The following is a 26,877-nucleotide window of genomic DNA, read 5'->3' as shown; positions in this document are numbered from 1 at the left end:
GGTATTCTCCAGCTCTTCCGGCCCGGTGCTCCCGGTGTCCTCCACAACCCCACATTTTCTGCCTCAACCCGGGAGTCTCTGCCCCAACCCGATATCCCCCCCAGCTTGTGTCTCCTCTTAGCTCAGTGCCCCCCTAGCCCAGTGTCCCATCCATCCTACTCCCACCTCAGCCCGAGTAGCAGCAGACTCGAGTGGTTGTGGAAGGGGCTTTATTGGAAATACGGGGTGGGAGGAGGCACTAGCAGATCCTGCCAGCCAGAGCCACCGGACACAACCAGACAAGGCAGGTCCTGGCTCCTCCATGGGTGAGTGCTGGAGTCAACGCTGGTGTCACAGTGAGTCCCACACCATGGAGGGGACAGCCATGGCTGAGCACCGGCACATAGCTATAGTTCCATCCTGGTGCCAGGCACTGTGTCTGTCCCCATGGTGGCCGCCTGCTCCCTGCCCGTAGCTGGCAGTGGCTTTAAGCTATAGCGGGCACTGACATTGGTACCTGAGACGCTGCGGTACTCGCCCATCTCCGTGCGCACGCTCTCGTTCTGGGTGATGGTGAGCAGCACCGGCACGGAGAGCGTCACCTCCTTCCGAAGCACTTGGATGCTGAGCGCGGTGCGCGGGGGGATCTTGGCCGGCAGCTGCACCTCCACGCGCTGCCGGCGAGTGCTGCTTTCGCTGCGCCCTTTCTGCACCGTAAAGATGTTGGAGGCTTCCACGGTCAGCGTGAAGGAGAGCCCGGCTTTGAGGCTGGTGGCATTGCTGAAGTTGAAGCTCTGCCAGAGCGTGGTGCCGTACTCCCGGCTGCTGCTGGCCGCCAGCGCCTGCTCCGACTCGGTCTCGTTCACCCCCTCAATCTCATCCACCAGCACCTCCCGCTCCTCCTCCACCCGCTTCTGTTCCCAGAGGAGACGTGCCGAGACCAGGGGCCGCCCAGGCCGTAGCGGGCGCAGGTGGGACAGCCGAGACTGGAAGTTCAGCTCCAGTTTGTAGTCGGCGAGGTGCTCGCCGGGCCATGCCAGGCAGTGCCAGCCGCCCCGGCCGGGGTGCTGGTAGAGCAGCCAGACCCCTCGCTGCACCGTGTGCGAGGCCACCCGGTCATTGAAGTACCCATACGCCAAGTTGGTCTCCTCTGTCACCACCTTGCGGGCGCCTTGGAAGTTGGGGTGCTCATAGAGGGTGATCTGGGGGTCCCCCAGGTCGTGGTGCACGAGGCGCAGTGCTGAGAAGCTGTTGGGCCGATCCACAGAGGGGTACTCGCCCTCCTCGAAGGCGTATGGCTCCCCCTCGTACTTGGGGTCCGTGTAGGCAATCCATGGCTGCCCCTCCACCTTCAGGGAGGCGATGCAGTTCCCAAAATCCAGCTCGTGCAGGTCAGGCACGTCGCAGGTGAACTCTCGGCTCAGCCCCTCGAAGTTGGCACGCTCGTACACTGTGATCCGGTTCATGGTGCCCGCCTCTGCCCGGGCACAACAGGGGCCACGTCCCCTCCTCTGTGCTCACGGGGTGCTACAGGAGACCCCTGAGGAAAGCCCAGCGAGCAAAGGCAAACCTCGGCACCCCTTTAATTCTTGTCCTCTGCCTTTCCTTTGCCCACCTGCTGCCTGGGCCCCGTGCTCTCACCGTCTGTGCTGGCAGCACCCTGCAGCTGTGCCTTTTAGGAAGGGGTGGTGGGACCAGGGCGTGCTGCGGCACGAAGCAAAGACGATGACAACGCTCGCCCCCGCACCCTGAGCCCAGCCCTTGTCCCCACTTGGTGCTGGGGAGTCAGCCAGGCCCCGCACACCGGGATGCCAGCCGGTCCCACAGACCAGCCCTGCCGGAAAGTCCTGCCATGCCCCAGGCACGTGAGGCTCCTGCTGAAGAGTCACCGCCAATTATCAGTGATGCTTCTGCCCTGCCTGTGCTAATTACAGTGTGCATCGCCGGTGAGGCAGGAACTGCTGGCTCACCCCACCAGGGTGAGAGGGCATCGTGGTGGGGCAAGCCGGCACCAAAACAAGAGCCTCTGAACCCTGGTGATCCCAGCAATTGGATATGGACACCTGCCATGGTGGCACTGCTCCAGCCCAGCCTCTGAGGATGGCTGGGGCAGATGGGAACACTTCTTCCCCCTTGTCGCTTCATGGGGTGCCCAAGGCACTGCTGGGGTGGGATGCTGGGCACAGCAGGACGCTGACATCAAACCGAGGCATTGGCAGGCAGCCACTCCAAGCACAGCATGCTGGTGGTTTCCTCCAGGCTCCATGCAGGTTGCCATGGCATGAACTGGAGCTGGCCTCCCCAGGAGCTACTGCTGTGGGGCACAGGGCACGTGCACTGCCTAGCTGGCACCCTGCTGAAACAGGGCTCAGGCAGCTCACAGCTTCTGGGGCAAGGTTAAGCCTTTGACTTCTGGCTACATGCCCAGAGGCTGCCTCATCCACTTGTCCACACAGCCCTCAGCAGGCCAGGGTTTTTCCCAAGGCACAGTGCATGGAGTGGGGAGGCACAAGGCTGATACGAAAAGTTCCCAGTGGGGTACAGCTGGATCCTGACCCACCCCCTGGGGACAGTCAAAACCCTCAAAGCCTCTGGGCTAAAATCTGCCTCTTGGAGCTGATTAGCAAGGCCAGCCCTTGGCTGCATGGGGTCCCCCGGTCCCACCAGGGTTTGGTACAGCCTGCAGGCACCCACATCCTGTGGTGGAGAAGGATGGAGACCCCATTCTCCAACAGCCTGTACCCCACAAGTCACCGAGAGGAACCCAGGCATCCCTGAATTGTTGAACCCTATTCCCTTCAAACCTCTGTCCCCCAAAGGCCAGCGCCATCCCACACCTCGCCCCTCATTGTCCGCTGCTGGTGCCCCACTTCCCCTGCCTGCAGTGCCAGGACTGCCAGGGTCTCCCAGTTTATTGCCAGATGTCGGGGCGGTTGGGGTTACACCAGACAAACGCTACGGGAAGCAGTTAGTGAGTGGGGGTCCATTGGGGCCGCGGGCAGGGGCCAGGGAAGGGCTGTCCCTCTCGCTCCCCCAGCCGGTGGCCTCCCTGCCGTTCCCCCGGGCTGCCGCGCTCCCTCGCGCCGGGGACCCCTCCTGTGCCCCGTGGCTGCCCTGGCTCCGTGGCCCCCAGCACCCCCCAGCTCGCTGCGTTCTCCCCCTGAGCGAGGCCGGCGGCCGGGGCGGCGCGGGGGGCACGGGGCAGCGTGGGTGGGTGGGAGGCGGTGCTGGCATTATTGCTATGGCGGGCGGGAGCAGCGCGACCCTCCCCACGCTCAGATCACAGTCTCGAAGAGCGTCGCCTTCTCCTTGGGGGGCTCTGGGGCCAGCAGCTTGGCTTCTGCCTCTGGCGTCAGGTACTCCAGGTGGTGTTGGCCCCAGATTGGAGTGGTCAGGAGCTGCCAGCGCTGTGGGGACATCGCGTCAGCGCCCAGGGACAACAGCACTGGGACTGCCGGGACCCAGCAATGCACAGGGAGAGGAAAGGGATGGGATTTGGGTGGGGGTGGAGGTGAGACTGGGACAGGAAATGGATTGAAATGGGATTGAGAAAGGGACAGAGATTGCGCGGGGACAGGGATGGGACTGAGACTGACAGGATTACGACAGTGATGTCAGCAAGGCTGGGGTTTGGGTGAGGCTGGGAGTGAGACAGCAGTGAGGATAGGAATCTGATAGGAGTGAGAGCAATGAAGACAGGAAGAGGATTTGGATGGGGCGAGTCTAGGATGGGAAAAGGACTAAATGAGATTGAGAGAAGGACAGGAATTGTAAGGAGACAGTGATGGGGATGTGCCCAGGATCTAGCTGCAACAGGGATAGGGATAGGACTGAGACAGTGATGTAAGCATCGGTGGGTATCAGGTAAGACTGGAAATACGACAGCAATGGGGACAGGGATGGGATTTGGGTGGGAGTGAGACACTGGGGACAGGCACATGATTTGGATGGGAATAAGACAGTGATGACAACAGGGATGAGATCTGGCTATGGATGGGACTGTGATGGCAATGTGGATAGTGGTGGAATTTGAATGGGAATCAGACAATGATAAAGACAGGGATGGGATCTGGTGGTGGATGGGACTGAGACGGCGATGTGGATGATGGAATTTGACTGGGGCCAAGACTGGGCCATGGACAGCACTATGAAGGGGACAACCATGGCTGAGAATGGGGTGGGGACAGAGGCAGGAGTGATCCCGCTGCACTGCCCTCACCTCGCGCAAGGAGCCTTTGCAGCGCAGGAGCTTGTAGATAACAGTGCAGGGGATGCAGAGCATGGAGGAGAGTGCCAGGACCCAGCCGATGGCTTCCCCCCACCACGGGTACACGTATGTCTTATTGTATGTCAGCGGCTTGTAGTTCACCACATGGAACACGAAGACGCCCTGGGTGGAGAGAGGGAGGTGAGGTCCCCACCCCGACGCGGTCACGGCCGAGCCCCCGAGCCGCGCTCGCCCCACGGCAGCGACACGCGTGTGCCGGCAGCGGCCGCCGGGGGGCGCTCCGTGCCCGCGGCGCAGCGCGGGGCGGCGGCACACGCGTGTCCCCACGGGCTGTGGCCTCGCTCACCACGCAGACCAGCGGTGTCACCACAGCCCAACACCACTTCATGACGGGCAAGGGCCGGTAGCCGATCATACGGGCCACATCGTCCATGAAGCGGTCGGCACCTGTGGGGAGGAGGGCGTCAGCTGGGGCACTTGTGTCCCACCTCGTGTCCTCCCTTATGTCCGCCTCCCCGTGTCCCCCTGGCCTCACCATAGACCCAGGCAATGACCACGCACTCCCAGAAAGCCTGCCACAGCAACGTGATCCCGCTGGCCGAGTAGTTGTCAAAGAGCTGGAATACGTACATGCCGCCCTGCCAGGAAGGTGCCCGTGTCACCAGCATTGTGCTGGCTGTCCCGCTCGCTGCCACACTGGCAAGTCATAGCCTTGCCAGCACCAGTACCCCACCTGGCATGAACACCCTGCATGCCATGGGCACCCTGCTCCCACAGCACCCGTATGCCACAGAGACCCCCATGCCATAGGCAGCTCCACTGACACGAGGGCAGCAGCCCCAGTGAGCTCCCGTCCCACACTGGCATCTCATGGGAGATGATGCCTCAGGAACAGCCATAGGTGGCCGGTGTGGGGCTGGCCGTCAGTGTCCCTGCTGTGTCCCCCACCTGTGTGACCATGGAGAGGTCAATGAGAAAGCAGATGATGCAGCAGAGCGCAGCAGTGAGCTCACGGCGCAGCGAGCCAGCCCCCGGCTGGGGGAACAGGTCCAGGATGCCCGTGATGAAACCCTCCACACCGACAAACTGTGGCACAAAGCAGAGCTCAGTGGGGATGGGCCACCCATCTTCTCCCTGTTCCCCATCTCCCCGGTTGCCACAGCACCTGGCTGTCCAGCCCCAGCACGAGAAGCATGATGAAAAAGAGCGTGGCCCACAGCGGGGACAAGGGCATCAGCGTCACAGCTTTGGGGTAGGCGATGAAAGCCAGCCCAGGACCTGCAGGAGAGTGGGGTCAGAGATTCCACTCAAGGGGTGACACAGAAGACACCGTTGGCACCCAGCATCCATCACTTACCAGACTCGGCCACCTTGGAGATGTCCACGCCCTGCTCAGAGGCCATGAAGCCGAGCACAGAGAAGACAACAAAGCCGGCAAAGAAGCTGGTGCAGCTGTTGATCACAGCCAGGATGTAGGCATCCCTGTGGGCACAGCATCTAAGAAAGTGCTGGGGGGCACTGGGGGACACACCAGGGGGTCACTGGGGCACACCAGGGGGCCTGCCTGCAGCTGGCACAGCCCTACCTGTAGCAGTTGTTGTGGAAGCGGTTGTAGCTGCCCAGTGCAGTCAGGGCGCCCAGCCCGATGGCGTAGGAGAAGAACACCTGGGTGCCAGCATCAATCCAGACCTGGGGTGTGAGGGAGGATGTCACAGGGTGATGGGGGTGCCAGGGCATTGTTTAGCACCCAGCTCTCTGCTGCTCTCCCCAGTGCCCTCACCTGTGCCTCAACCAGCTTGGACCAGTCAGGTTTCAGGTAGTAGATGATGCCACCCAGCGCGCCAGGCAGTGTCACTCCGTGGACCAGCAGGAGGATGAGGACCACATACGGGAAGAGCGCCGTGAAGTAGACAATCTGAAGAGCAGTGGGTGGCCATGAGACACCCCCCAGGCCAGGGCTCTCTGTCACATGCCACAGGTGTCCCAGCAGGACCAGAGCTTGGGAACGTCCCCAGCAGCTGGAAGCACCTCCCGGACACATGTGGGACACGGGCCTCCCACCCCTGTGGGCTGTGGCACAGGGGGGCAGGAGCCAACAGTGCCACGTGATGCAGTCTTCTCTCATGCCAGTGGCCCTGACGCACGTTCCCCCTGCCAGCATTACCTTCCCAGTCGACTTGACACCCTTCCAGATGCAGAAGTAGACAATGACCCAGGTGGTAAGCAAGCAGAGGATCATCTCCCAGTTCATCTCCCCCGGCTCGCTGAGTCCCCCAGAGAGACGCAGCACCTTGTTCCTGCAGAGTGGGGCTGTGCTGAGCACCAGCATGACACTCCCAGCCCCAGACAACACCCTCCTGGCTCCCACACTCACTCCCAAAACTCAATGACAGGTGAGCGCTTGTTGGTCATGTTGGTGCAGCTGAAGTTGGAGGTCCAAGTGCTGACAGTGGTGTTAATGCTGACATTTTGGCACAGGTCCAGGTTGAAGAGCTCCGTGCACTGCTCCGTGTTCCAGGAATGGCCACAGGTGGCCCAGGGCAGGGTGTCCGTCAGTGAATGCACCAGGTAAAAGAGCCCCCACACCAAGATCATGATGTAGTAGGAGTTGCAGAAGAAGACGATCACCATAGAGGCCAGGCCTAAACCTGTGGCACGGGGGGATCAGAGCCCACAGGCACCTGTGGGCATCTGGCAGCCAGCATGGAGCGGGATACGGGGTGTTGTAGGGATGGGGGAGGACAGAGGAGAACTGACAGGGACAGGACAGGGAAAGCTGGCAGTCCTGGACAGGACAGGAGAGAGCTGGTGGGAATGGGACAGGGAAGCTGGCAGCCCCGGGCAGGACGGGACAGGGTGGGGACAGCTGGCAGCATGGCACAGGACCAGGGGGGAGCCGGCAAGATACCTCTGGAGCTGGGGATCCAGCAGCTGCCCGGGACCCAGCAGCATGCAGGCAGGGAGCCACAGGGGCAGGCAAGGCAGGCAGGGCAGCACGGGGCGCCACGGGGCACAGGTGCAGGCAGCTGCCATCCTTGGCCGCGGCAAAGGGCGGCAGTGGGACGCGGGCAAGGTGCAGGGGAGCAGGCAGGGCGTGGGCAGGGTGCTGCCAGGCCCAGCAGGCTGCGTGCAGCCTGGCACAGTCAGGGTGCAAACAGGGTGCCGGGGGCCCTGGCCAGGGTGCAGGGGCCGCGGAAAGGGTGCAGGCAGGGCGCGGGCAGGGCGCGGCGTTACCCTTGAAGAGAGGGGCGATGTTCCAGGCGGCGATGCCCCCCTGCTTCATGAACTGTCCCAGAGCCACCTCCAAGAAGAAGATGGGGATGCCGCCCACGAAGACGATGAGCAGGTAGGGGATGAGGAAGACGCCTGGGGCCGGGGGCAGGGGGCCGGCTCAGCCGCCGCCGTCCCCCCGGCCCCCCCTTTCGCTCCCCCCCTTCCCGCGCCGCCCGCCCGGACGCAGCGAATGGCAAAGGCGCCTCCGCGCCCTCCCCTCGCCGCGATGTAGGTCAGCACGGGCAGGTACTGGGGGGCTCCCACGACCCCCCGCCCCGTGAGTGACTCCGGAACACCGCGGGCTGGCCCGGGAGCCCCTGGAAGGCGCAGGGCGAGCTGACCCAGCGTGCGGCGAGCCCCAGGCACACACTCCGGGGCGGGAAGGGGGTGCCCCCCGCGCCGCGGGACGCACCCCCGCGGCGTGGGGCGAGCACGAGGCTCACCTCCGCCGTTCTTGTAGCACAGGTAGGGGAAGCGCCAGACGTTGCCCAGCCCCACGGCGAAGCCCACGCAGGACATGATGAAATCCATCTGCCGGGTCCATGTCTCCCGTTCGGGGGCGGCCTCTTTGGGGGGACCAGGGGGTCGCACCAGTGGTGCCGTCACTGTTCGCTCCTCGCCCGCCGTGGGGGGCTCTGTGCCCTCCGCCCCGCCGGGGCCTTCTGCCGAGACGGGGGTTGTGGGGATGCCCACGCCGCCGTCACGCGCGCCCGTGGGGGCGCCGTGGGGGGGGGGGGAAGCACCTCCCCCCCCCGCGCGCCCCTCTCCGCGCGTAGGGGCGTGACGTCAGATGTCAGGCCGGCGCGTGACGTCACAATGCAGAGCGGTGACTCACCCCGCGGCGGCGGGAGGGGGCGCGCCACGGTCGCGCGTGGCCGTGGGCCCCCCTCTCCCCCTCCCCAAGCTCATCCCTCCCCGGCGCTCCCCGCTTACCGGAGCCCGCCGGGGCAGCGGCGGCCGCGGCTGTGGCGGCGGCGGCGTCGCGTCGCGGGGCGTCGGGCGGCTGCGGGGCGGCCGTGTCGGTGGGGACGGGGGGCATGTCGCGGGGGGCCGGGGAGCGGGGGCGGGTCGGGGGCGGCTCCGTGGCCGAGGGGGGCTCAGAAGCAATCCACGAAGCACTTGAAGGTGAGTCGGAAGAACCTCATTGAGGGCGGCGGGGCGCGGCGGGGCGGGCCGGGCCGGGCGGGCGGCTCAGAGCCGGGCTGCGGGGCCGGCGCCGCGCGGCCGCTCCGGGGCTCTCTGCGCCGCGGCACCGGGCGGCGGCGGAGGCAGCGACCGGCCGCACCGCCCCCCGAGCCCCATTGGCCGCGCCACCCGCCCGCGGCTTGACGGGACTTGCAGTTCCGACGCACTGGCACCGGCCGCGGGGCGAGGCGGGGGGCACGGGGGGACGAGGCACAGCCGGCGGGATTCCGGGCACTACGGACAGCGAGGGACGGCGTTGGAAACGGGGGATACCGGGCGCGAGGGACACAAGGCAGTAGGGCACGCCCGGGGACACCAGGGAGCAGAGCGCTAGGGACAGCAGGTGACAAGACAGGCAGCGGGAACGAGGCACTTCAACGCACAACAGGCACTGAAACTCCGGGACAGGAGAAGACACGGGGCACTAAAGCGGTGGGATTTGCACAGGGGACACAAGACATCAGGGAGTAACCAGCAGCAGAGCACACGAGGCAGCAGGCACCAGGGAACACTGTGTCCCCTGCTGCTGCTGCGGAGTGCACCCGGCAATGGCACCGGTCCCTGAGGGATATTAGGGGATAGCGAGCACCAAGTCACACCAGGGAACACTGGAGCATGAGGGCACCTGTGGCAGCAGAGTGCTGGGGGTCCTAACTGCACACCGGGGACATGGTGCCCTGACACACGAGGGAGCAGAGGGTCCCAAGGGATAGCAGGCAGCAGAGGCGAGTGGAGTTCAGAGAGTTTAATGAGCGCAGGACAAACCCTGATTCCCCCCATCCCCCCACCCCCCAGTGCCTGGCCTGGCCCACACCCCCAGGCCAGGCCCCCCATGACACCCTAGTCGACTTCTTCCATGCTGCTGTAGGAGGGGGCTGGGCGCTCGGCGGGGCTGGCAAAACGCTCGGGGAGGCCTTCCGCAGCCAGTGGCGGGGCTCCTTCGGGGGCCAGGCCGGATCCGAACGGCACCGGGGGCAGTCCCTGCAAGCAGAAGGTGGGCATGAGAGGGAGACTTGCACCCTGCCCACCCATCTCCCTCCCTGCTCCCGGGGGGCTGCAGAGGTGCCCGGGAGGGACACAGCCCCACACGCAGACTGCGCAGCCCCTGGGCTTGGAGAGCAGCAGCGGGTGGCAAACCCCAGGGCAGGGCAGAGGGAAGCAGCGTGCCCAGGGACAGGGCAGAGGGAAGCAGCGTGCCCAGGGCCGCTGGAGGCAGCCACTCCGGCCCGGCAGGAGGGCCAGGCCTCAGCACTCCTGCCCCAGGGCGGAGCACAGCCCTGCACCCCAGCACGGGCGGCAGTGACGGGCCACAGGCACGCTGCCAGTGCCTGCCGGAGGTCTGAGGAACAGAGCAGGGCCAGAGGGGATTTCCAGGGCTGAGAGCACTTTGTCAGGTCTCACTGCCGGCCACCCACCGCCAGTGAGGTCAGGCAGGTGCAGGCAGCGGCTTGTGGGCCCCAAGGCTGGGGTGCCAGCAGCAGTCGGAGCAGAGGTCAGCCCACCGGCGCCGGGCACTGACTCAGACCCACGAGGCCGGCACCGTGGGTGAGCGGGGGAAGCTGCTGAGACCCAGGGCTGCAGACAATGAGGCGACTGTTCCAGGACAGGCACCTCATGACCACGGCACAGCCCTGCCCGTGCTCCCCGGCTGGGACCTGCTTGGGAGGGGAGTAAACCTCAGCACGTGGAAGGAGGGGTGTGGGACAGAGGTAGGGGGAGACCAGCTCAGGCCCTGGCCTAAAACACAGAGGAACCCCTTCACTGCAAAGCATCCCTCCCAGGCCAGCTGAGGGCACTGCCGGCAGAACAGCAGTGGAGACGGAAAAGAAAGTCACAGGGCTCTGAAGTCACCTCTCACACCCAGATACGCCAGAGCCGTCTGAGCCACACACAGCCAAGGGCAACACGTCTCAATGTCAGACACGGTTGGAGTGGCAGCCTGCGCCCCAGCCTCAGGGGACTGCCTGCTCCTGGCTCTGCCGGGCTCCCCACACCCTGCACGTGTCCCATGAGGCTACCACTGAACAGCTGGGACTGGAGCCCAGCCTGTGCCCCATAGCACGGGCAGGCGGAGCTCACTCCTGAGCCTGCTGCCACACAAGGTGCACCAGGCACCCAGCAAAGCCCAAGGGATGGTTCTGGTGCCAGCTGGGTCACATAGTGGCCTCAGGTGACCCCAGTGTGGAGTCCTCACCTCTGTGTGGGAGTCCCAGCACACAGGACAGGAATGCTGCATTTCTTTGGAAAACCTGGCTTTATTAATGCACCATGGCCATATCTGTGCTCCCTGACCCCACGCCTCTCCTGCAGCATGGGCAGCTGGTACCCTCGCAAATGAGATGCTGCACCATACTGCCCTGAAGAGACCAACTCCCCCAGATGCTACCAGCACACAGCCCCACGGTGCCCACCATGGGCACCTCAGTCTGGATTGCCAGGCTCCCTGGCTGTCTGGGGCTGAGCAGGGAAGCACACAAGCCCCTGGTGACAAGCCCGTCCAGCCCCAGCACAGGAGTGTGGCACACACTCCCAGCACACAGGCAGCTGGCACCAGAAGGCTCAGCAGAAGGCTAGCAGGGCAGACTGGGCTGGCCAAGGACCGTGGGTAACCCAGCCCCAGGGGAGCTCAAGGCTCCTGCAGCAGCACAGCTGAGAGAGGTGGCCAGCCAGGGCCCGTGTCAGGGCATCCTGCCCTTGCTGCAGCCTCCCGGCAGGTCTCCATTTCCTTCTTGGGAGCCAAGCAGAGATGGTTGATGTGCCCACAGGGCTCTCAGGCCCCAGCAAGGCTGCAGCAGCAACATCCCTTCTTGAGCAGCAGGTAGCCTTGAGGCCTGCCCCACTCCCAGTGGGCAGCAAGGAAGGGCAAAGGAGCTTCTGGTTCTGGGCTGTGCCTTGGCAAAGTAGCAGGCTGGCCACACAGGCCTGCCAGCTGGCACAGGAGATGCCAGAGCAGACAGACAGGAGCCAACAGCCCCATGTTTCCCTTGGCGAGTCTTTCCCAGCGATTTCTGTCCTGCTGCCTCATGTCTTGGTCTCAGAGCGTCCTAGGACGGCGCGTGCCCTGGCGGCCCTGCTCCCGCAGCTGGCCACGCGCCTGGGCCTATCTCCAGCGGGGCTGGTAAATGAGTGGGTAGAAGACGTTCAGGAAGAGAGCCACAATTGCAGCCGTGGTGGCCAGGACAAAGTATCTGACGCAGCCTTCATCTGGGTGCTGGGGGGTGCCCGGACTTCGCTTCTGGCCACAGGGCCTCCAAGAGTTTCTTGCAGGCCTTTGGGGTGCCTCAAGCTGCAGCTCTTGTTCTTCAGCCTCCAGTTCCTGCCAGATCAGAGAAGCCTGCGATGTGGAAACCTGCGTCAGCACTTGGAGAACACAACGGGCAACACCCCTTGCCATCCCCCGGGGCAGGCGGCTGCCTGCAAGCCCAGCCCCGTGCCCAGCCAGCCCGCCTCCCCATGCAGCACCGTCGCGGTCGCGCCCACCCCCGCAGCTCTTCGGGGTCTCTGGTGAGTGGGGCTCCGCTGGGTGGCTCTGTGGGAGGCAGCACGGGCAGGGTCTTCACGGGACTGCGGGGAGTGAAGCCAGCAGCTGGATCCCGATGGAGCAGACGCGCTTGCATTGGTGGGTCCGGGAGGCAAGGGTGCAGGCAGCAGCCAATCACAGCCCAGCTTCTGTGATCCCAACAGGATCTTTCACATGACAGCCAATCCAGAGCCAGCTGGAGCAGCAGGAGCAGGAGGCACAGTGCCAGTACAGCCAGTCACAGCTCTGCTTTGGAGGGTAGGAATGCTCTGACAACCAATTGTAGCCCAGGTTCCAGGAGGATTTTCCACAGGCAGCCAACCACAGCTTGGCCCTTCATGGCGGTGATCATGCAGAGCAGCCAGTCAGGGAGCAGGTAGGTCTCTGGAGGGCGCAGGTGGTCCAGGGTGCTTGGGGACCTGCTGAGCCCCACTGGGATCCAATGCATCCCATTACTGCAGGGGAACCGGTGCTGCAAGAGGCCCAATGAGCCCCAGTGCCACAGAGCAACCTGATGAACCCCAGTGCCATGGGGCATACAGTGAGCCACAGCGCCAGTTCAGTCCCTGAAGCCTCTCACCACCAGTGTGTGAAAAGCAGCACGGCTTTCTCATTGCTCAGGGTGGCCCCAGTGAGTGGGGCTGCTCCAGAACACGCACGCAGGGCAGGAACAGCCCAAGCAGGTAGACACCAACATGCCAGACAGCCCTGCCGGCCTCAGAGACAAACAGCTTGTCCTCAGGCAAGAGAGCAGAGCTGGGATGCCTAACCAACACCAGGCCAAGGGGAGGATGAGCCAGAGGGGCAGGGAGGCCAGGCCAGAAGGGCCCCTCAGGGCACACATGTGCAGTCATGCTGGAGATGAACTGAGCATTGTCCTCAGACTCTGTGGGCCCACAGAGGTGCTGAGCATGGAGGGAACATCTGCAGCACAGTGGTGCATAGGATCTCACCAGGTGGGCACCAGCCTAGGCCTTCCTGACTTTCACAAGATCAGTGCAGCCATTCCCTACCACTGAAAGCATTCTGAAAGCACCCTGCCTTCTGGCCCACCCCCGTCCCTCCCTCCCAGGCCACCCAGCAACAGAGCTCACTCTGGCAGGTTTCTCTACAGCACCCTGTGAAGGCTGCCAGGCCTCTAGCTCAGCACTGGCATTTACCTTTTTTGCACTTGGCTTGGCCCTGAGTTGGGCTCCAGTAGAAAGTGTTCCCCACCCTGACTTGAAAGTAGCTTCGGTGGGCAAGTTCTTACTGCTCCCTGGCACGACCAGATCCTACTGCACCGCTCACAGCCCTTCCTCCAGTGCAGACCCCAGTGAGGCTGTGCCCCCTTCTTCCTCTTCCAGTGCCCTCCCATCAGCACTTCCACACTGATGATGAAACCAGCTCTCCTGTGAGCCCTCAGGACAGGGACTGTCCCAAGCCCACAGTGAGAACAAGGCAAGACAGGCTCCAATGCCCAGCTGACGCAAGCTCTCTGGTATCAAAGGGATACAGGCACTGCACCACAGCTGCACCAGGCTCTGTGAGTGCAGGTAAAGACAGGCAGGGCCCTGCACGAGGGCCCCTGAGCACATTTCAAGGCTCTGTGGCTCCAACAGCGGCGAAAGGGATGCGAGTGCTCACCTGGCTGGCAGCAGCTTCGGCAGAGGGGGTGCGCTCGGCGCGGTGGTCTGAGGGATGTCCTGGCAGGGGTCTCTCCACAGGAGAGTTCCTCCGGCGGTAGAAGAGGACATAGGCGTATCTGGTCACCACCTGGCTCTCATCCACCGTGGTGACTGTGCTGTCGTCAAAGAGCCGCCAGCCTGAGGAGGAGGCAGGGTTAAGCAAGCAGACAAGTCACGGCTGCAGGAGCAGAGGGGTGGCCAGGGGGACAGATGCTCACCCACGTCGCTGCGCTGGCTGTTCTTGTCGTTGGGCAGGCGGGCGTACGCTGTGTAGTGCCCTCCAATCATGCCTCCATAGTGGTTGATCACAGCATACAGGTCATACATAGGCAGCTGCTGCTCACCCTTCCGACCAATGCAGAACTTGCTCAGGTCCAGACTCCTGTAGAGAGACACAGTGACTGTCAAGGGTGATCAGTTTTATGCAGGCTGGGTTGCAGGTCAGCAGAGGCAGTGCCAACCCAGGCACATCATCCCCTGGGCTCTCACCGGACAGGAAAGTCCACCATGTCATTGATCTTGTCCCTCCAAATAAAGCTGCGGAAGGAGAAGCGCTTGAGCTGGATGATGAGGACGTTGGGCAGCCGCCACAGCATCAGCTGCTTGGAAGCCTCGCGGTGCTGCTTGCACTTGGGACAGTACCTGGGGGAAGAGTGTGCTCGTTACTGGCATGGAGAGAGCCTCAGTCCCTGCAGCCCAGCTCAGCCCCAGGGTCCCCACATGCAGGGCTGGCAAACGGTATGTGGGAGGGCTCAGCCTGCTCTGTCAAGGGCAGGCCAGTACAGCCCTGCAGAGCATTAGCTTTGCTCCCTGCTGGCTTAGCCCTTCCGAGTGCACAGGCAAAGCCAGCCCATTGTTCCTGGCTGCCAGCAGAAACAGCATGCAGGCCTGGGTAGCTCCTGGGAAACCCCTGCTGCTGTCTGGGCCTGTTGGCTGGAACCCACCCTGCTGCCTTCCTCACCACGCTTCCTCTGGGGCCAGGACTTCAGGCTTCGTGAAGAGATTGAGGCACTGTTCCAGGGTGAAGTGGCCAGCCCGGGCTGCTTCGCTGGCTGAGCCTGGATCCTCCACACACTCCAACTCCTTGGATTCTACCAACACAAATTCCTTGAGACGCTCATTGTTCTTCCACACCAGGGCAAGGGAGCAGTCGTCTGTCAGATCCAGGGGGATGTCACCTGTGAAGGGGCACAGACTTCAAACACCTACCTCACTAGGTTAGACCAGGCCACCTTGCTGGAGCAATCCTGCCCATCCCAGTTAGATACAGAAATCAAAAAGTGCTGCCAGAAAGAGACAGGTACCCCCCTGGCTAGGTTCATCATGCAGAGCCCCTCAGCCTGCAGGGTGCAACACTGGCACAGCCCTCTCATCAGCAGCACCCTCACAAACAGCACTTGGTGTGGACGTTCTATTCAAACAAAGAGGTGACCCAGAGATCACGGACCCTCTGAGAATACATGAGGTTGGAAGGAATTGGCCTATTTGCTGATGAGAGCGGGAATGTCATACCCAAGAGGAGCTTCTAGACAGAGGCTCTGTGCAGCAGAGCCCTTCCCTCCCTGTCATATGCAGCTTTTACTGTCCAGTGTGGACACCTGGGCTCATCTCATGCCAGGCAGATCCACTGCCCTCCCAGAGGCTGTAAGGGATGAAGGTGGTGCTTTACAGGGCTCTGGCTCACCTTTATCTTCCAGCTTGTGCTCTCGGTTGGCAGCGTCGATCTTAGTGATGTAGAACTGCGTGGTGCGGGCACTCAGTGAGTCTGGAGTGTGTTGGTACCCAGGGATGGCAGCTGTGAAGAGGCAGGGACAGATTTGTGGTGGCAATGCCTGTCTGCCCTGCGTAGGGGCCAAGAATTTGCAGCGCCCCCACCCCCACCTCACATGCTACGGCCTTGAAGGGACACAACCACGTGCCCGTGTCCTTGACTATTTTTAGCAGGCGCCTGCCCCTGGCAAGCTGTGCTCCTCTGCCTGCCTTGCCCCTTCACTGCACATTGCTGCCATCCTGAGACGAGTGTCTGGAAACGTGACAGCCAGGCAGCCGAGTGCGAGAGGCTGGTCCCATGCAGCTGAGTCAGAGCCAGCCAAGTGCTTTGCTCACAGCCCCCAGGGGCTCAGCCTGCACCAGCTCTGCCTTGCTCCCACAGGACTTCTGCCAGCCCCTGCATTCCCACCTCTCCCACAACAACACAGCACTCCAGCCTCTGCTCATCAGGTCTCTGCTCTACACCCTGGGCTTTGCCAGGGCAGGGCAGAGCGTGGGTAGACAGGCATTTCAGGTGAGGCAAGAGTGCCAAAACAAAGCTCCCATGTCCTCATCTGTGATCCCAAGAGTCTCCAGACCAAGCTCACAGGTGTAGAAGAGATGCTGTGCTGGAAGGTCACCCCAAGGAGGGAAAATTGCCCGAGGTCCTGGGACAAACACAGCCAGCGCTTCAGCACCTCTTACCTTCTGGCTTGAGGGCTCTCTCATAGGATGGCTCCTTCTCACAACAGCTGTCACCCTGCGACTCCATGTGCTCAGAGAACCCTGAATCCAAGCTCAGGAGGGAACTCCTGGCTGTCAGGACCTTGCTCCGGACAGTGGTAGTATCCCCCATCTCTGGCTGCAGCTCAGGCACAGCTGGGGAGAGCGGGGGCTCCTGAGGGAGGCTGGAAACCCTGTCCCCATCTCCCAGCTCGGGGGCAGAGGTGGCTGCTGCACAGCTGCTCTTGGCCAGGGGCTCCAGCTTGTCCGAGTGCAGAGGCTGCAGCCCCTGCTCCGGTGACATCCGGCCCAACTGGAACGGAGGCTGGAACACGCTGACTGAGTACCTGGGCATGGAGGTGGGAGTTAGAGCTGGCCAGACATGGGGCTGAGCTCAGCTCCAGGCAGAAGCACCCTCCTTCCCCAGACTCTCACCTGGCGTAGCCTTCCAGCAGCTGGGCCAAGCGGGCGTAGGTGAGGCGGGACTCGGGGACACTGATGAGGAAGGGGAAACCGATGTTCTCAGGACGGCACGAGGCCTTGTGGTCTGGCCAGTGTGTTTTCTGACATGCCCTGTAACACATACACGGCATGTCAGACATACATACAGCCCCTGCTGAACTCAGCATCCTTGAACAGCCTGGGAAGGAGCAGTGCAGGGCCAGAGGAGTGTGCTGGGGACAAGGGGAACACCAGGAATTCAACTGGCTCCATCCCAAAGGGCAGATCCATCCCACCTTCTCCCAGCAGGCAGAGCTCTCCCACCAGCCCTTCACAGCAGGAGATCCTCCATCCCTGCCAGGCACCAAGCCAACTCACACATTGCAGTAACCAACTCGATAGCACCTCGTGCAGCGCTTGAGCTTCTCATCCTCTGGCAGCTGCTTCTTCTGGCAGGCTGCACACTTGGCGACAGGGCCACTGGGCACCTGTGGACGCTGCAGGAGAAAGGACCCGTTGGACAGGGAAGGGCACCTGGGCAGGACAAGGTGGGCATTCATGCTCGCTGTAGCTAACTGCCCTTGTGTGCAGTTCTGCCCCTCCTACTCAGGGCTCAGCCTTCCTGCATCCCTCCCAGCAATCCCGATATGCTTTCTTACCTGCTGGACCTGCAGCTCCACCACACGCTCCTTGGCCAGCTCTGGGGACAGCACCTCAAAGCACAGCAGCAGGTCCGTTGGCGAGACTGTGTCTAGTGAGTTAGAGGGCAGGAACATGCGGTGGAAGTGATTCTTGATCACCTGCCAGGAAAGCAGTGGAGCATGGCCGTGTGAGGGCTGCCCTATGTGTCCTCTCCTCAGAGAGCCACAGACCCCTGTCTCACAGTGAGCTGTGGGAAGAGCAGCAGCCCAAGGATGCTGTGCTCATCTCACCACCTCACAAGGGAAAGATGGACATCCCCAGGCCCTACTGTGGTGGCCCAACCCTCCAGAGGAGGTATCTGCCCAGCACTCTCACCTCAGCCAGGCGCAGGTTCTCTGGTTTCACACGCACACTGTGGGCAACTGAGTCAAGCACCTCCATGGCACTGGAGTTCTCCTTGCTGATACTCACAAGGAACTGCCACCGAGAAAGTGCCACATTAGTCACAGCACACTAAGGCATGAAGGCCCTTACTCAACACAGGGCTTAGCCAGTTGGCACATGACCAGCTGCCTGGGGCACCTCCAGGAGCCTTCTTCGGCTCCCTCCCCAGGGTAAAGGTATCCTTTACCTTGATGGGTTTCTTGTGTGGCTCCTTTGCAAAGTAGTAGACAGTCAGCACCTTTTGCTTCTGTGGGAGGGGCACGGGGAGGTACAGGAAGGGGTCAAAGGTAATAGACACCTGCAGAACAAAAACACACTCAGCTGTGGGAAGTGCTTGTGGCTGAGCAGCAGATCCAATGGACCCACCCTTGCCCTGTGCTCTCTGAGTGTCACGAGCCTACTTCTGCACAACCAGGACAGGGACAGAACCTTCAGGGCTGCCCTACCTTGGAGCACATCGGGCAGACGAGCTTGGATTTGTACTGGCCCTGGAAGAGGTCTACTATGAACGAGTCATTCCTCATCTTGTGTCGTTGCCAAGCCTCCTCAGCTACCACCTGCAGGAAGAAAGGGCTTAGCACCTCATTAAACCACCCAGGCTGCTCTCCCCGGTGACTTTGGGGGAGGAACACCCTCACCTCATCAGGCCTCCCATCCGAGTCAACAGTCTCTGTGTAGGGCTTGTTCTGGATGCGGTTGAGGTCCTCGTGCAGGCCATCGAGCAGGAAGGCCATGAACTCCTGAGCATCATGCTGGGCATAGCCAGTGAACTGGCTGGCCTTGCTGGCCACAATTGCCTGTGGGGAGCACAGCAGTCAGGGCTGGTCAGCAGAGCTCTGGCAGCACTGCCTGCCCCATGCACAAACCCTGGCTGCATCCACAGCTCTCTGTGGCACTTGCAGGGCAGCCAGGTGCCCACAAAGCAATGCTGGAGACCCATAGCTGCTCCTGTAAGCACCAATGCCAGGGGCCCTACCTTCAGTTTAGAGGGCTGGAAGGCATGGTGTGTGCCCTTCCAGAGTGCTCTGAGCAGCATGGCAAAGCCGATGGCCAGGCGTCCACCCGTCCCCAGCGGGTTGTTGTAGTTGATTTCTGACTCAAAGGATCGATCTGCAAGAGATGCAGGAGCTCAGGGTGGCTGCTGGCTTCATCTAAGTGGTCAAGCTCTGCTGGACTCCCCGTGTGGGCTCACCATGGAAGTAGTCACGCAGCTCCCGGGTGTTGGACAGGGACTGGATGACGCTGTTCATGAAGCAGGTGTTGCCCAAGTTCACCAGACCTGTGAAGCCAGGCAGGCAGACCTTCTTCTTCTCATCCTCATCCTCATCATCCTCCACGCTCTCCGCACTCACTGGGCTGTGTGTCATTGGTGGCACCATACATGTTGGTTTGGGCTGCCAAAGCAGAGGCAGGTGTGAGGGTGTGGCACTCAGGGAGTGTCTCTGGGAACACCAGAGGAACTCAAAAGCCCAAGAAAACCCCTAGAGAGGGTTGGAGCCATCACACCATCTCCCACTTGGACTGGGACAGACAGGCCAACAGTTGCCCCCAATCCTGCCAACTATGAGTGAGGGGCACCACCTCCTCCTCCAGGAGTACTTCAGTCTCCAGAGCGGCACTGAGGAGGTGTCTCTCTTTCCCCTATCCAGGTCAGACCCAGTGTGACCACACTCACCGAAGGAATGTGTGGCTCTTGCTTCACTGCCAAGTGCTCTGGGCCCGTACGGGCTGCCACACCATCCAGAGCCCCATCTTCCACACGTGGCTTCTCTTTGTCGCTGGTTCGGGCCTCGTCCTTGCTGGAGAGCGGGTGCTGGTTACTGCCCGGAGGGTTCTTATCCAGAGGGGTAGGGCCTGTAGGCATGGCAACCTTTGCACCACCCACTGCACCTTAAAAAGGGGGAAGGGTGGGCCTGTGGTTAGCAGCACCATACACTGCCCACAGTGGGGCTGAACTGTTCAGTCCACACTTACACAGGCTCTCTCCTACCTGTGAGCAAGGGAAACAGCAGTGCCCTTCCCCTACACTTGGCTCACACCCTGCCTCACATCCCTCCCACTTGCACCCACTCAGCCCCTCTCCTTCCCCACCATCCCGTGCCAGAGGATCCACCAGCAGCTGGCAGTGGTGAGGAGGGCCCATGGCACCCTGCAGTGCAGCAGGCAGGCAGGACAGAAGGCAGGACAGAAGGCAGGGTGCAGACCTCGTGTGGCTGGAGCCTCCAGCCCCCCCCAGCGCTGGCTCTGGCGTTTCTTCAGGCAGACATCGATGCGAGACACCGTGAAGTTGTACGTGCACTGGTCCGGCTCAATAAGGTTCCTGCAAGGCACAAAGCAAGTCAGAGATGCCCCAGACCCCACAGCAGCCTCAGACATGCCAAGGCCTTTGTATGGCAGACCCATAGCCTCCAGGCAGTAGGGACCCTGCTAGCACTAATCCTGAGGTAGCCCTGACACAGCAGGGTGGAAACCCTCGAGCCTGGCCACACTGAGCACACAGAGCATCCCTTTTCTGACAGATCCATTCTGCTTGGCTCTCTCCTGCTGCACATCCTACCCAAAGGGCACACAAGCTGGTCTAGCTGTGTCCCCAAGAGCTCTAGAACAGCCTGGGGCAAACTGCAGGCAAGGAGACACTGGAATTTCCTCCCCTGCAAGTGAGCACACAGCCAAGGCAGAGCAGGCTCACGGCATCAGGGTAGCGTGGTGTAAGTCAAACCTCCAGATGAGGAAACGAGCATTCCCCATACAGAACCTCCAGATGGGACTGGTTCCTGCTCCAGCTCTGCACTCTCACCTCCCCTGCCCTGGCGTGGGTTAGTAGGACAGGACTCATACCTGAGCTTCACCTGCCACCGGAACACCGTGTGGGGCCCACAGCCAGGATGGAGACGAAGGAAGTTCGTATCACTGCAGAGAAATTGGGAGTGAGCAGAGGTGAACAAACAAGCAGCCCAGCTGCAATCAGGAGCTCTGCAGCGGCCTGGCATCATCCCGAGGCAAGCTTGTACCTCGTCTGGAACACTAGTGTGAAGTCTTGTTCCCGGAACAACACCTTGGATGTCTCCTTGTGGATCTCCTTCACATAGACATGCACCACCACCAGATCATTGCCCTTCTCATATGAGTCATTCTTGACAAAGGTCAGGCTTACAAAAGGCTCTGGCTCTGAGTAAGGAAAACCACGGAGAGAGAGGTTATCTTCCTCGCATGTTGGGGCTGCAAGCTAACCCAGGAAAGGTCCTGAGCAGATGGACCTTCCTGACCAGGCTCACCCCATGGGCTCTGGCCACTCACCATCAGCTGCTGCTTCCAGAGCCACGTCGTCCTTGGACCAGTCCCTCTTCTCACCATCCCTGCCCATGGGAGGGGTGGCCACTGGGATGGCCTTAGAGCTCTCTCCCAGGATGGGCAGGCAGTCCCGGCTCCGCAAGGCCTCAGTAGGGCTGCCTGGCTGCAGGACTCTCTTCTCAACACAGGTGGCAACACGATGGGGGAGCACCTCTGTGGTAGCTGCAAGAGGTGGCATCTCCACGGGAACACTCTCTTTGGCCAAAACCACAGCCTTTCAATGCAGAAACACACAGTGAAACACAGACACTGTCACCCCTGAGCTGCCCTGGCCCACCCACTGCGGCTCCTGCCAGCCAGTCAGGCACAGCTCCATACCACCTGCTTCCCCCACACGTCCCATGCCAGCCCAGCCCCACTAGCACCACAGCACAGCAACTGCAGGGTCCTCACTTCACCCTCTCTTCCACCACAGGTTCTCCTGTCAGCCCTCAGCATCCCGGAGCCCACCTCACCCTCATCAGCAGGGCTGGCTCCAGCATCCCCAGCACAGGGCAGAGGAAGCAGGGGCACCCTGACCAGCCAGGTGCCCAGGTACCTTCTCGAGTGGCAGCGCGAGGTCTGCCAGGGCCGCGGGTGCATCAGCCTGGCCGGCTCTGCCATTGCGGCGGCTGCCGGCTCTCGTGCCGTGCCCCTTGCTGGGCTCTGTGCTCCCGCTGACCCGGGCGTTCGGCTCCTCTTCTGTGGGAGCCACTTTGAGGTACACTGCCCGCTTGGCACTGGGGCCACTCTGTGTCCCTGGGCTGGCTGGGCTCTTCCCTCCCAGGACCTCGCTTCTTCCTGGAGCACGCTTGGGGTTGGAGGGCTCCCGCCGGGATCTCAGTGGCTCTGTGCCTTCAGCCTTCGGCTCTTCAGGGGTCAGCTCTGCAGAAGCAGCCTTCTCCTTCCCGTTCTCCCAGCACGCAGCCCCTTTGGCCACTTCTTTGGATCCATCTTTCCTTTTTTTCTGTAAAAAGCAATGCAGCACAGTGGGAAGGTTCTCAGGTAGCACCATCTTTCAGGATCCCTATCAACCCCTCACCCTCACTCTCCCTTCCCAGACTGCACCAGGACTGTACTCCAGAACCTGGGAATGCACGGCAGGCAGAAACAGGGGTATGACTCCCTGGGACAGTGGCAGATGGCTCATGCAGCACGTAGATGACTGATGTGTCCCATGTTGCTCCCTGGGCAGCTCAACAGCAGGGAGCTCGGAGCTCACCCCAGCTCCCCAGGGCTCCATGAGTTCACTTAACAGACAGATCATTCCCTCCTTACCAGAAGTGAAGACCAGTTATGGAGTGGGATCTTCTTCTGCAGCACAAGCTGGAGAAAGTTGCCCTTCTTGCACTGGATCTTGCTGCAGGAGCTCTCAATCTCCTCATAGAACTGACAGCTCCACTGGCGCCCGTCTGTAAAGCAGAGGGGAACCAGTGCCTCAGGCAGTGCTCCAGGCAGCTGTCACCTAACCCACAGCCCCCTTTCACCTGCCCCCAGGATGAAGGAAGCACTCATTCAGAGCCAAGAAGGCTGCAGGCAGGCTGCCACCATACCCCCGGAGCCTTCCAGGGCTCCAGCCAGCTTCCCTGAACTTGCTTTGTACATCTGGCTGGCCTTCTTCCCAGCGGGAAGGCCCTGGGCCTCCCCACCCTCAGAGGCACAGTCACTTTTCCAAAGGATACCCGGCACTGACTCAGCCATCCCAGCAAGCAGGGGACAGAGACGCACTGGCGCGGCCGTGCACATTTGGTCACTTGGCACAGAGGCCAGCTCCTGTCCTCCCCAGCTCTACAATGCTCTCCTATCGTCCCTGTCTGCTGCCTGACTGTGTGCCAGCTGAGAGCAGGGCATTGCCTCTGAGGGAAAAGTTTGATGTCTGCCTGCAGCAACCCCGTGCTTGGCCCAGAGCTGTGCCAAATCCCAATGGACAAATGCTTGCAGCAGTTGCTCCATTCCCATACCTGGTAGTTTGACCACACAGTCTGTGTCAGTGAAATCAGCACGTACATCCTCTGCCTTCAGAGCTCCAGTGCCCAAATTCAACTTGATAATGATCTCATCAGCATTCTGCTTCCAGTCCAGCAGCAGCTCTAGGAAAAGGGAGGGAAATGTCACCCACTTGCTGGGGAATGAGCCTGAAGTGCCCACTCCTTGGCTGGGGAACACAAGCCTGAACACACATGCAGTTAAGGAGGTCACCGCAGGGAACACAGATCAGGACAATTAAAAGGGACCTGCCCTCATCAGAGAGGCCACAAACAAGAACACAGCAGCAGGGCAGATGAATCCCAGTGGGAACCAGAGAGATCAGAAAGGCAGCGCTGTTCTTGGCAGTGCCACAAGCAGCAGTGGCAGCTGGGAAGAGAGGGTGGCTCCTGCCAACGACAAAGCAATTACTGCTTTCCCAAGGAACGAGGAAGCCACAGAATTACTCTGAGGGATTTAGGTGGACTCTGACCACAATCAGAAATTGCCACTTCCCCTTTGCATATGCAAACCAAGCAGCCCAGCTGCAACCATCAAAGCACTGTACTCCTGCCAGGTGAGCATGGCTAACAAGGATGAAAGATGTGCAGGCTGGCCAGGGGGCAAGTACGCTGTAACGGGTGAGAAAAGAGTGCAGCACTGATACTCTGGTGCAGGCAGAACTTCCATTGTGTGCCTGCCACTCTCCAGGTGTGGCCTTTGATGCCCTGAAGTCTTCAACACAAGGAAGTGATTTTGATCACCTTGACTTCAATCAGGTTTGTTCTACCCCTGGGGCACAAGGACATCCTACTCTGTCGTCAAAGCAGGCCTGGACTGAGACAGAAACCAGCCAATGCTGCCCACAAGGTGACACAGCTTGAGATGTTCCCAGCACAGCATCATGTCCTACTCAGAAACAAGTAGAGCAGGTGTCAGCAGCAAGGTGTCCCAGGCCTGTGCTCAGTGACACTGTGACACCTGAGTTGCAAGCAGCCGGCCACATACCCAGGGCCTCTTCCTTGCAGACAGCCTTTCTCTGCCCCTGGGAAGGCCACATACTGTTAAGATAAACACTGAGGCAAGGGAGTGCTCACATTAGCTCTGCTCAATGCCAGAGCACTGGACAACAAGGTGAGAGCTTCAGATCCCTTGGCAAGGGCACTCCATGGCCATGCAGTGACAGCTGGCACACACCTCCACTTACCCTCCTCTGAGTCCTTCTCCTGGGCAGTCTCAGCCTGCTCGAGCTCAGGGCGAGACACTGGTGGGCAGAGAAGCAGAGTGCAGCCAGGTCTGCCATTCTGTCACCTCACAACATAGGCCAGCAAGCTGATGCTGAAAATTTCACACATTGCCTCTTTCTACCCTGAATCTGTGTCCAGGCCTTTCATCCTGCATGTGCTGCCCACCTCCCTCCTCTGCTTTCTCACATTTCTCCTTCTCCAGAGTCCTGCCTGCAGCACTGCAGCAAGTCAGTGCCAGGACAGCTGCTCTGGGCCACACCACCATATCCTACTCTAAACAGTACCAGAGTGGGAGCAACACAACAATTCTGCACCATGTAGGCACTGTTTTCTTGAGGCATAGCTCATTGTGAGCTTTTGGCACCCAGGCTCAGCTGTGTTGCCCAGCTCAGTTCACCAGGTCCCCGCCTCCAGCCATATAGAGGAGTCCTGTCTTGATCTGACAGAAAGAACCTGGTGTTTGGTCATGCTCAAACTAATTCTGCTGTAACCAGAGAACCACGTGGCCCAGCTGCACTTTAACATTTCCATTCCTGCACAAGCTGCCAATGTCCACATCTGAAAACCTCCTTCCAGATCAGGGTGGGGAACCAAACTGACTTGACACCTAATCCCTGCCACTCACAGAATTATCTCCAACAGCCAGAAGTGTCTCCAGGCCTGCTCTAGCCCCACAGGATAGTGAACTCTGCCAGGCAAGGAACCGAAAGCGACAGCACCTTCTCCTGAAGCAGAGAAGTAATGGCAACAGGAACTGTGGTCTCCACTCAAGAACACTCAGAGGGCTGTCACTGCCTCCCTTGACTGGCTACAAACCAGTAGGAAACTTCTGCTGACCACCACAGCCACTAGTGCAAAGGTGCTGGTGGGGCTGGCAGCGTGAGAAGCATGGCAGTAGCACTGCCTGGAGGATCTACAGCCCCTCACCACCACTCACAGAGGGGACAGGGGCAGCATGGCTGCCCTCAAGATGGCCCCCACGTCAGAGGATGCAGAGTCAAGCCCTACCAGAGGCACAGTCCTCCCACACAGAGAAAGCACAGTGCTATGCTCTGCACCGTGGGATTTCACATCAGGGACTGTGCCCAGCCGCTCTGGCAGACCTCGCCAAGCACTCAATTACCTTGGCCTATAAAACACCCTGTGATTTTGAGGTTACAATAATCATAACAGAGCAGGCACAGAAATCAAACAGCTTCCCAGAGCCACAGAAACTCTTGCAGGCATCCTGCCCACAGGCATTCCCTGCACCCGAAGCAACATTTTTGTCAAAGGATACAAGACAGTTACAGAAGGAATTACTCTACAGCTACTACTTCACCTGAGCCACACCCTGTTCTGACTCAGAAGCTAAAGCACCAGCCCCAACCGCAGACCTTGCACTCCTGGTCACTGCCTCACAACACTGGCCTCAGCAAACTGAGGGGAAAGAAGCAGCACTGCCTCCTGCTGCAAGAGCACTCACAGGTTTCAGTTCCACTCTCGCTGGATTGGGGCAGATCAAACCCAATCCAAAGCAGAGTCTAGAAACAATCACCAAGGCCAGCTCCAGATTTTAGCTAACAAGGCCACAGGCCCAACCTTCCTAACATCGCTGGGCCTAAGCAGTGCCCAAAGGAAGGAGGTTACAGGTCCAGGGAGGACACTGTGTCGAAGAAGATCCCACATCACATGGGTTACCATAAGCTGCAGGAAGTGATTAGTCAAATCTGCTTATCCTGCAGCAGATGGCTGAGAGGCTCCCAGGCTGCGGGGCTGAGACACCACAGGCCTGCTCACCAGGGATGCTGAGGGGCTCTCACCTTCCTTGCTTTCCTGATTGGCTCGATCCTTTTGCTTCTTCTTGTTGGTGGCATCATCCAAGCCCCGAGACGCTCTCCTCTGGCCAGGGGCATTTGTGCTGCTGGACATTTTCAGCCGTTTGGAGGACACAAACAGCCCGCCGGGGTCGCTAATGGAGTCTGGGTCAGGGGTGCGACGTTTTCTTCCTGGCCCAGCTATCTTGGCGACTCTCTGTGGTCAAACTCTCTGGCAAGGAAGTAATGGCCTAAAGAGAGGAAACAGCAAGCATGGCAGGAGGAGCAGGTGGAAAAGGCCCAACAGCAGCAGGATCCACTCTTTGCCTCAGGGCCAGTGCCCTTACATGACCTTCACCATGTTGTTTATGGGAAGCCCCATGCAGCACTCAGTGAGGAAACCTACCTCATCACAGCTGCTACAATGCTTACTGCCAAAAGCATGGGCTTGTCAGAGCTCCCAACATACAATCAGGGGTCTTCAGTATGTGGCACGCATTAAAAACCTGGAAAGCAAGTGTCATGCTCATGGCTCCCACTATAGCAACACCGGCCCAGAGCAGCTGCTGGCACTAACACCCCGAGACACAGCTGAGGGCAAGGACATGAGGAGGCCTGGATCTGCAAAACTGAGCCTCCAGAGTCAACGGGGGGAGCCTGTCACACAGCTTGGAGAGACAGCTATTTC

General features: G+C 60.7%; 3 protein-coding genes across 4 annotated transcripts; all 3 read right to left on the bottom strand.

Moving 5' to 3' along the window:
* Nucleotides 1-310: 310 nt before the first annotated feature.
* LOC131563248 (epidermal differentiation-specific protein-like) lies at nt 311-2,707 on the bottom strand. The gene has a single exon (XM_058813202.1). The coding sequence runs from the start codon at nt 1,443-1,445 to the stop codon at nt 387-389; it is 1,059 nt and encodes a 352-aa protein (XP_058669185.1). The 5' UTR covers nt 1,446-2,707; the 3' UTR covers nt 311-386.
* Nucleotides 2,708-2,908: 201 nt separating this feature from the next.
* Nucleotides 2,909-8,551, bottom strand: SLC6A8 (solute carrier family 6 member 8). 2 transcript variants are annotated; one of them, XM_058813199.1, is made up of 14 exons: nt 8,414-8,551; nt 7,924-8,142; nt 7,442-7,573; nt 6,582-6,855; nt 6,372-6,504; nt 5,988-6,122; nt 5,793-5,896; nt 5,565-5,689; nt 5,373-5,485; nt 5,156-5,293; nt 4,743-4,845; nt 4,554-4,654; nt 4,199-4,369; nt 2,909-3,386 (listed from the first exon to the last, which is right to left on the bottom strand). In XM_058813199.1, exons 1-14 carry the CDS (start codon nt 8,517-8,519, stop codon nt 3,255-3,257), a joined length of 1,986 nt encoding a protein of 661 aa, XP_058669182.1. In that variant the 5' UTR covers nt 8,520-8,551; the 3' UTR covers nt 2,909-3,254. The 2 variants fall into 2 exon arrangements, with proteins under 2 accessions (XP_058669182.1, XP_058669183.1); XM_058813200.1 differs by having other exon boundaries at nt 7,924-8,046; nt 8,414-8,519.
* Nucleotides 8,552-9,495: 944 nt separating this feature from the next.
* On the bottom strand, nt 9,496-26,877 carry USP19 (ubiquitin specific peptidase 19). The gene is made up of 27 exons (XM_058813049.1): nt 26,596-26,877; nt 26,196-26,440; nt 24,354-24,410; nt 23,143-23,271; nt 22,460-22,593; nt 21,741-22,148; nt 21,149-21,416; nt 20,863-21,019; nt 20,690-20,761; nt 20,056-20,171; nt 19,527-19,741; nt 19,044-19,245; nt 18,828-18,961; nt 18,490-18,648; nt 18,298-18,408; nt 18,039-18,149; nt 17,783-17,884; nt 17,425-17,565; nt 17,144-17,262; nt 16,760-16,897; nt 16,307-16,671; nt 15,537-15,647; nt 14,814-15,030; nt 14,342-14,494; nt 14,071-14,234; nt 13,812-13,990; nt 9,496-9,646 (listed from the first exon to the last, which is right to left on the bottom strand). The coding sequence occupies exons 2-27, from the start codon at nt 26,302-26,304 to the stop codon at nt 9,506-9,508; spliced, it is 4,212 nt and encodes a 1,403-aa protein (XP_058669032.1). The 5' UTR covers nt 26,305-26,440; nt 26,596-26,877; the 3' UTR covers nt 9,496-9,505.

Source organism: Ammospiza caudacuta, chromosome 12 (genome assembly GCF_027887145.1).
Source record: "Ammospiza caudacuta isolate bAmmCau1 chromosome 12, bAmmCau1.pri, whole genome shotgun sequence".
Classification (NCBI taxonomy): domain Eukaryota; kingdom Metazoa; phylum Chordata; class Aves; order Passeriformes; family Passerellidae; genus Ammospiza; species Ammospiza caudacuta.
The sequence above is the reverse complement of the archived record's forward strand: the minus strand, read 5'-3'. Positions and strand labels throughout refer to the sequence as shown.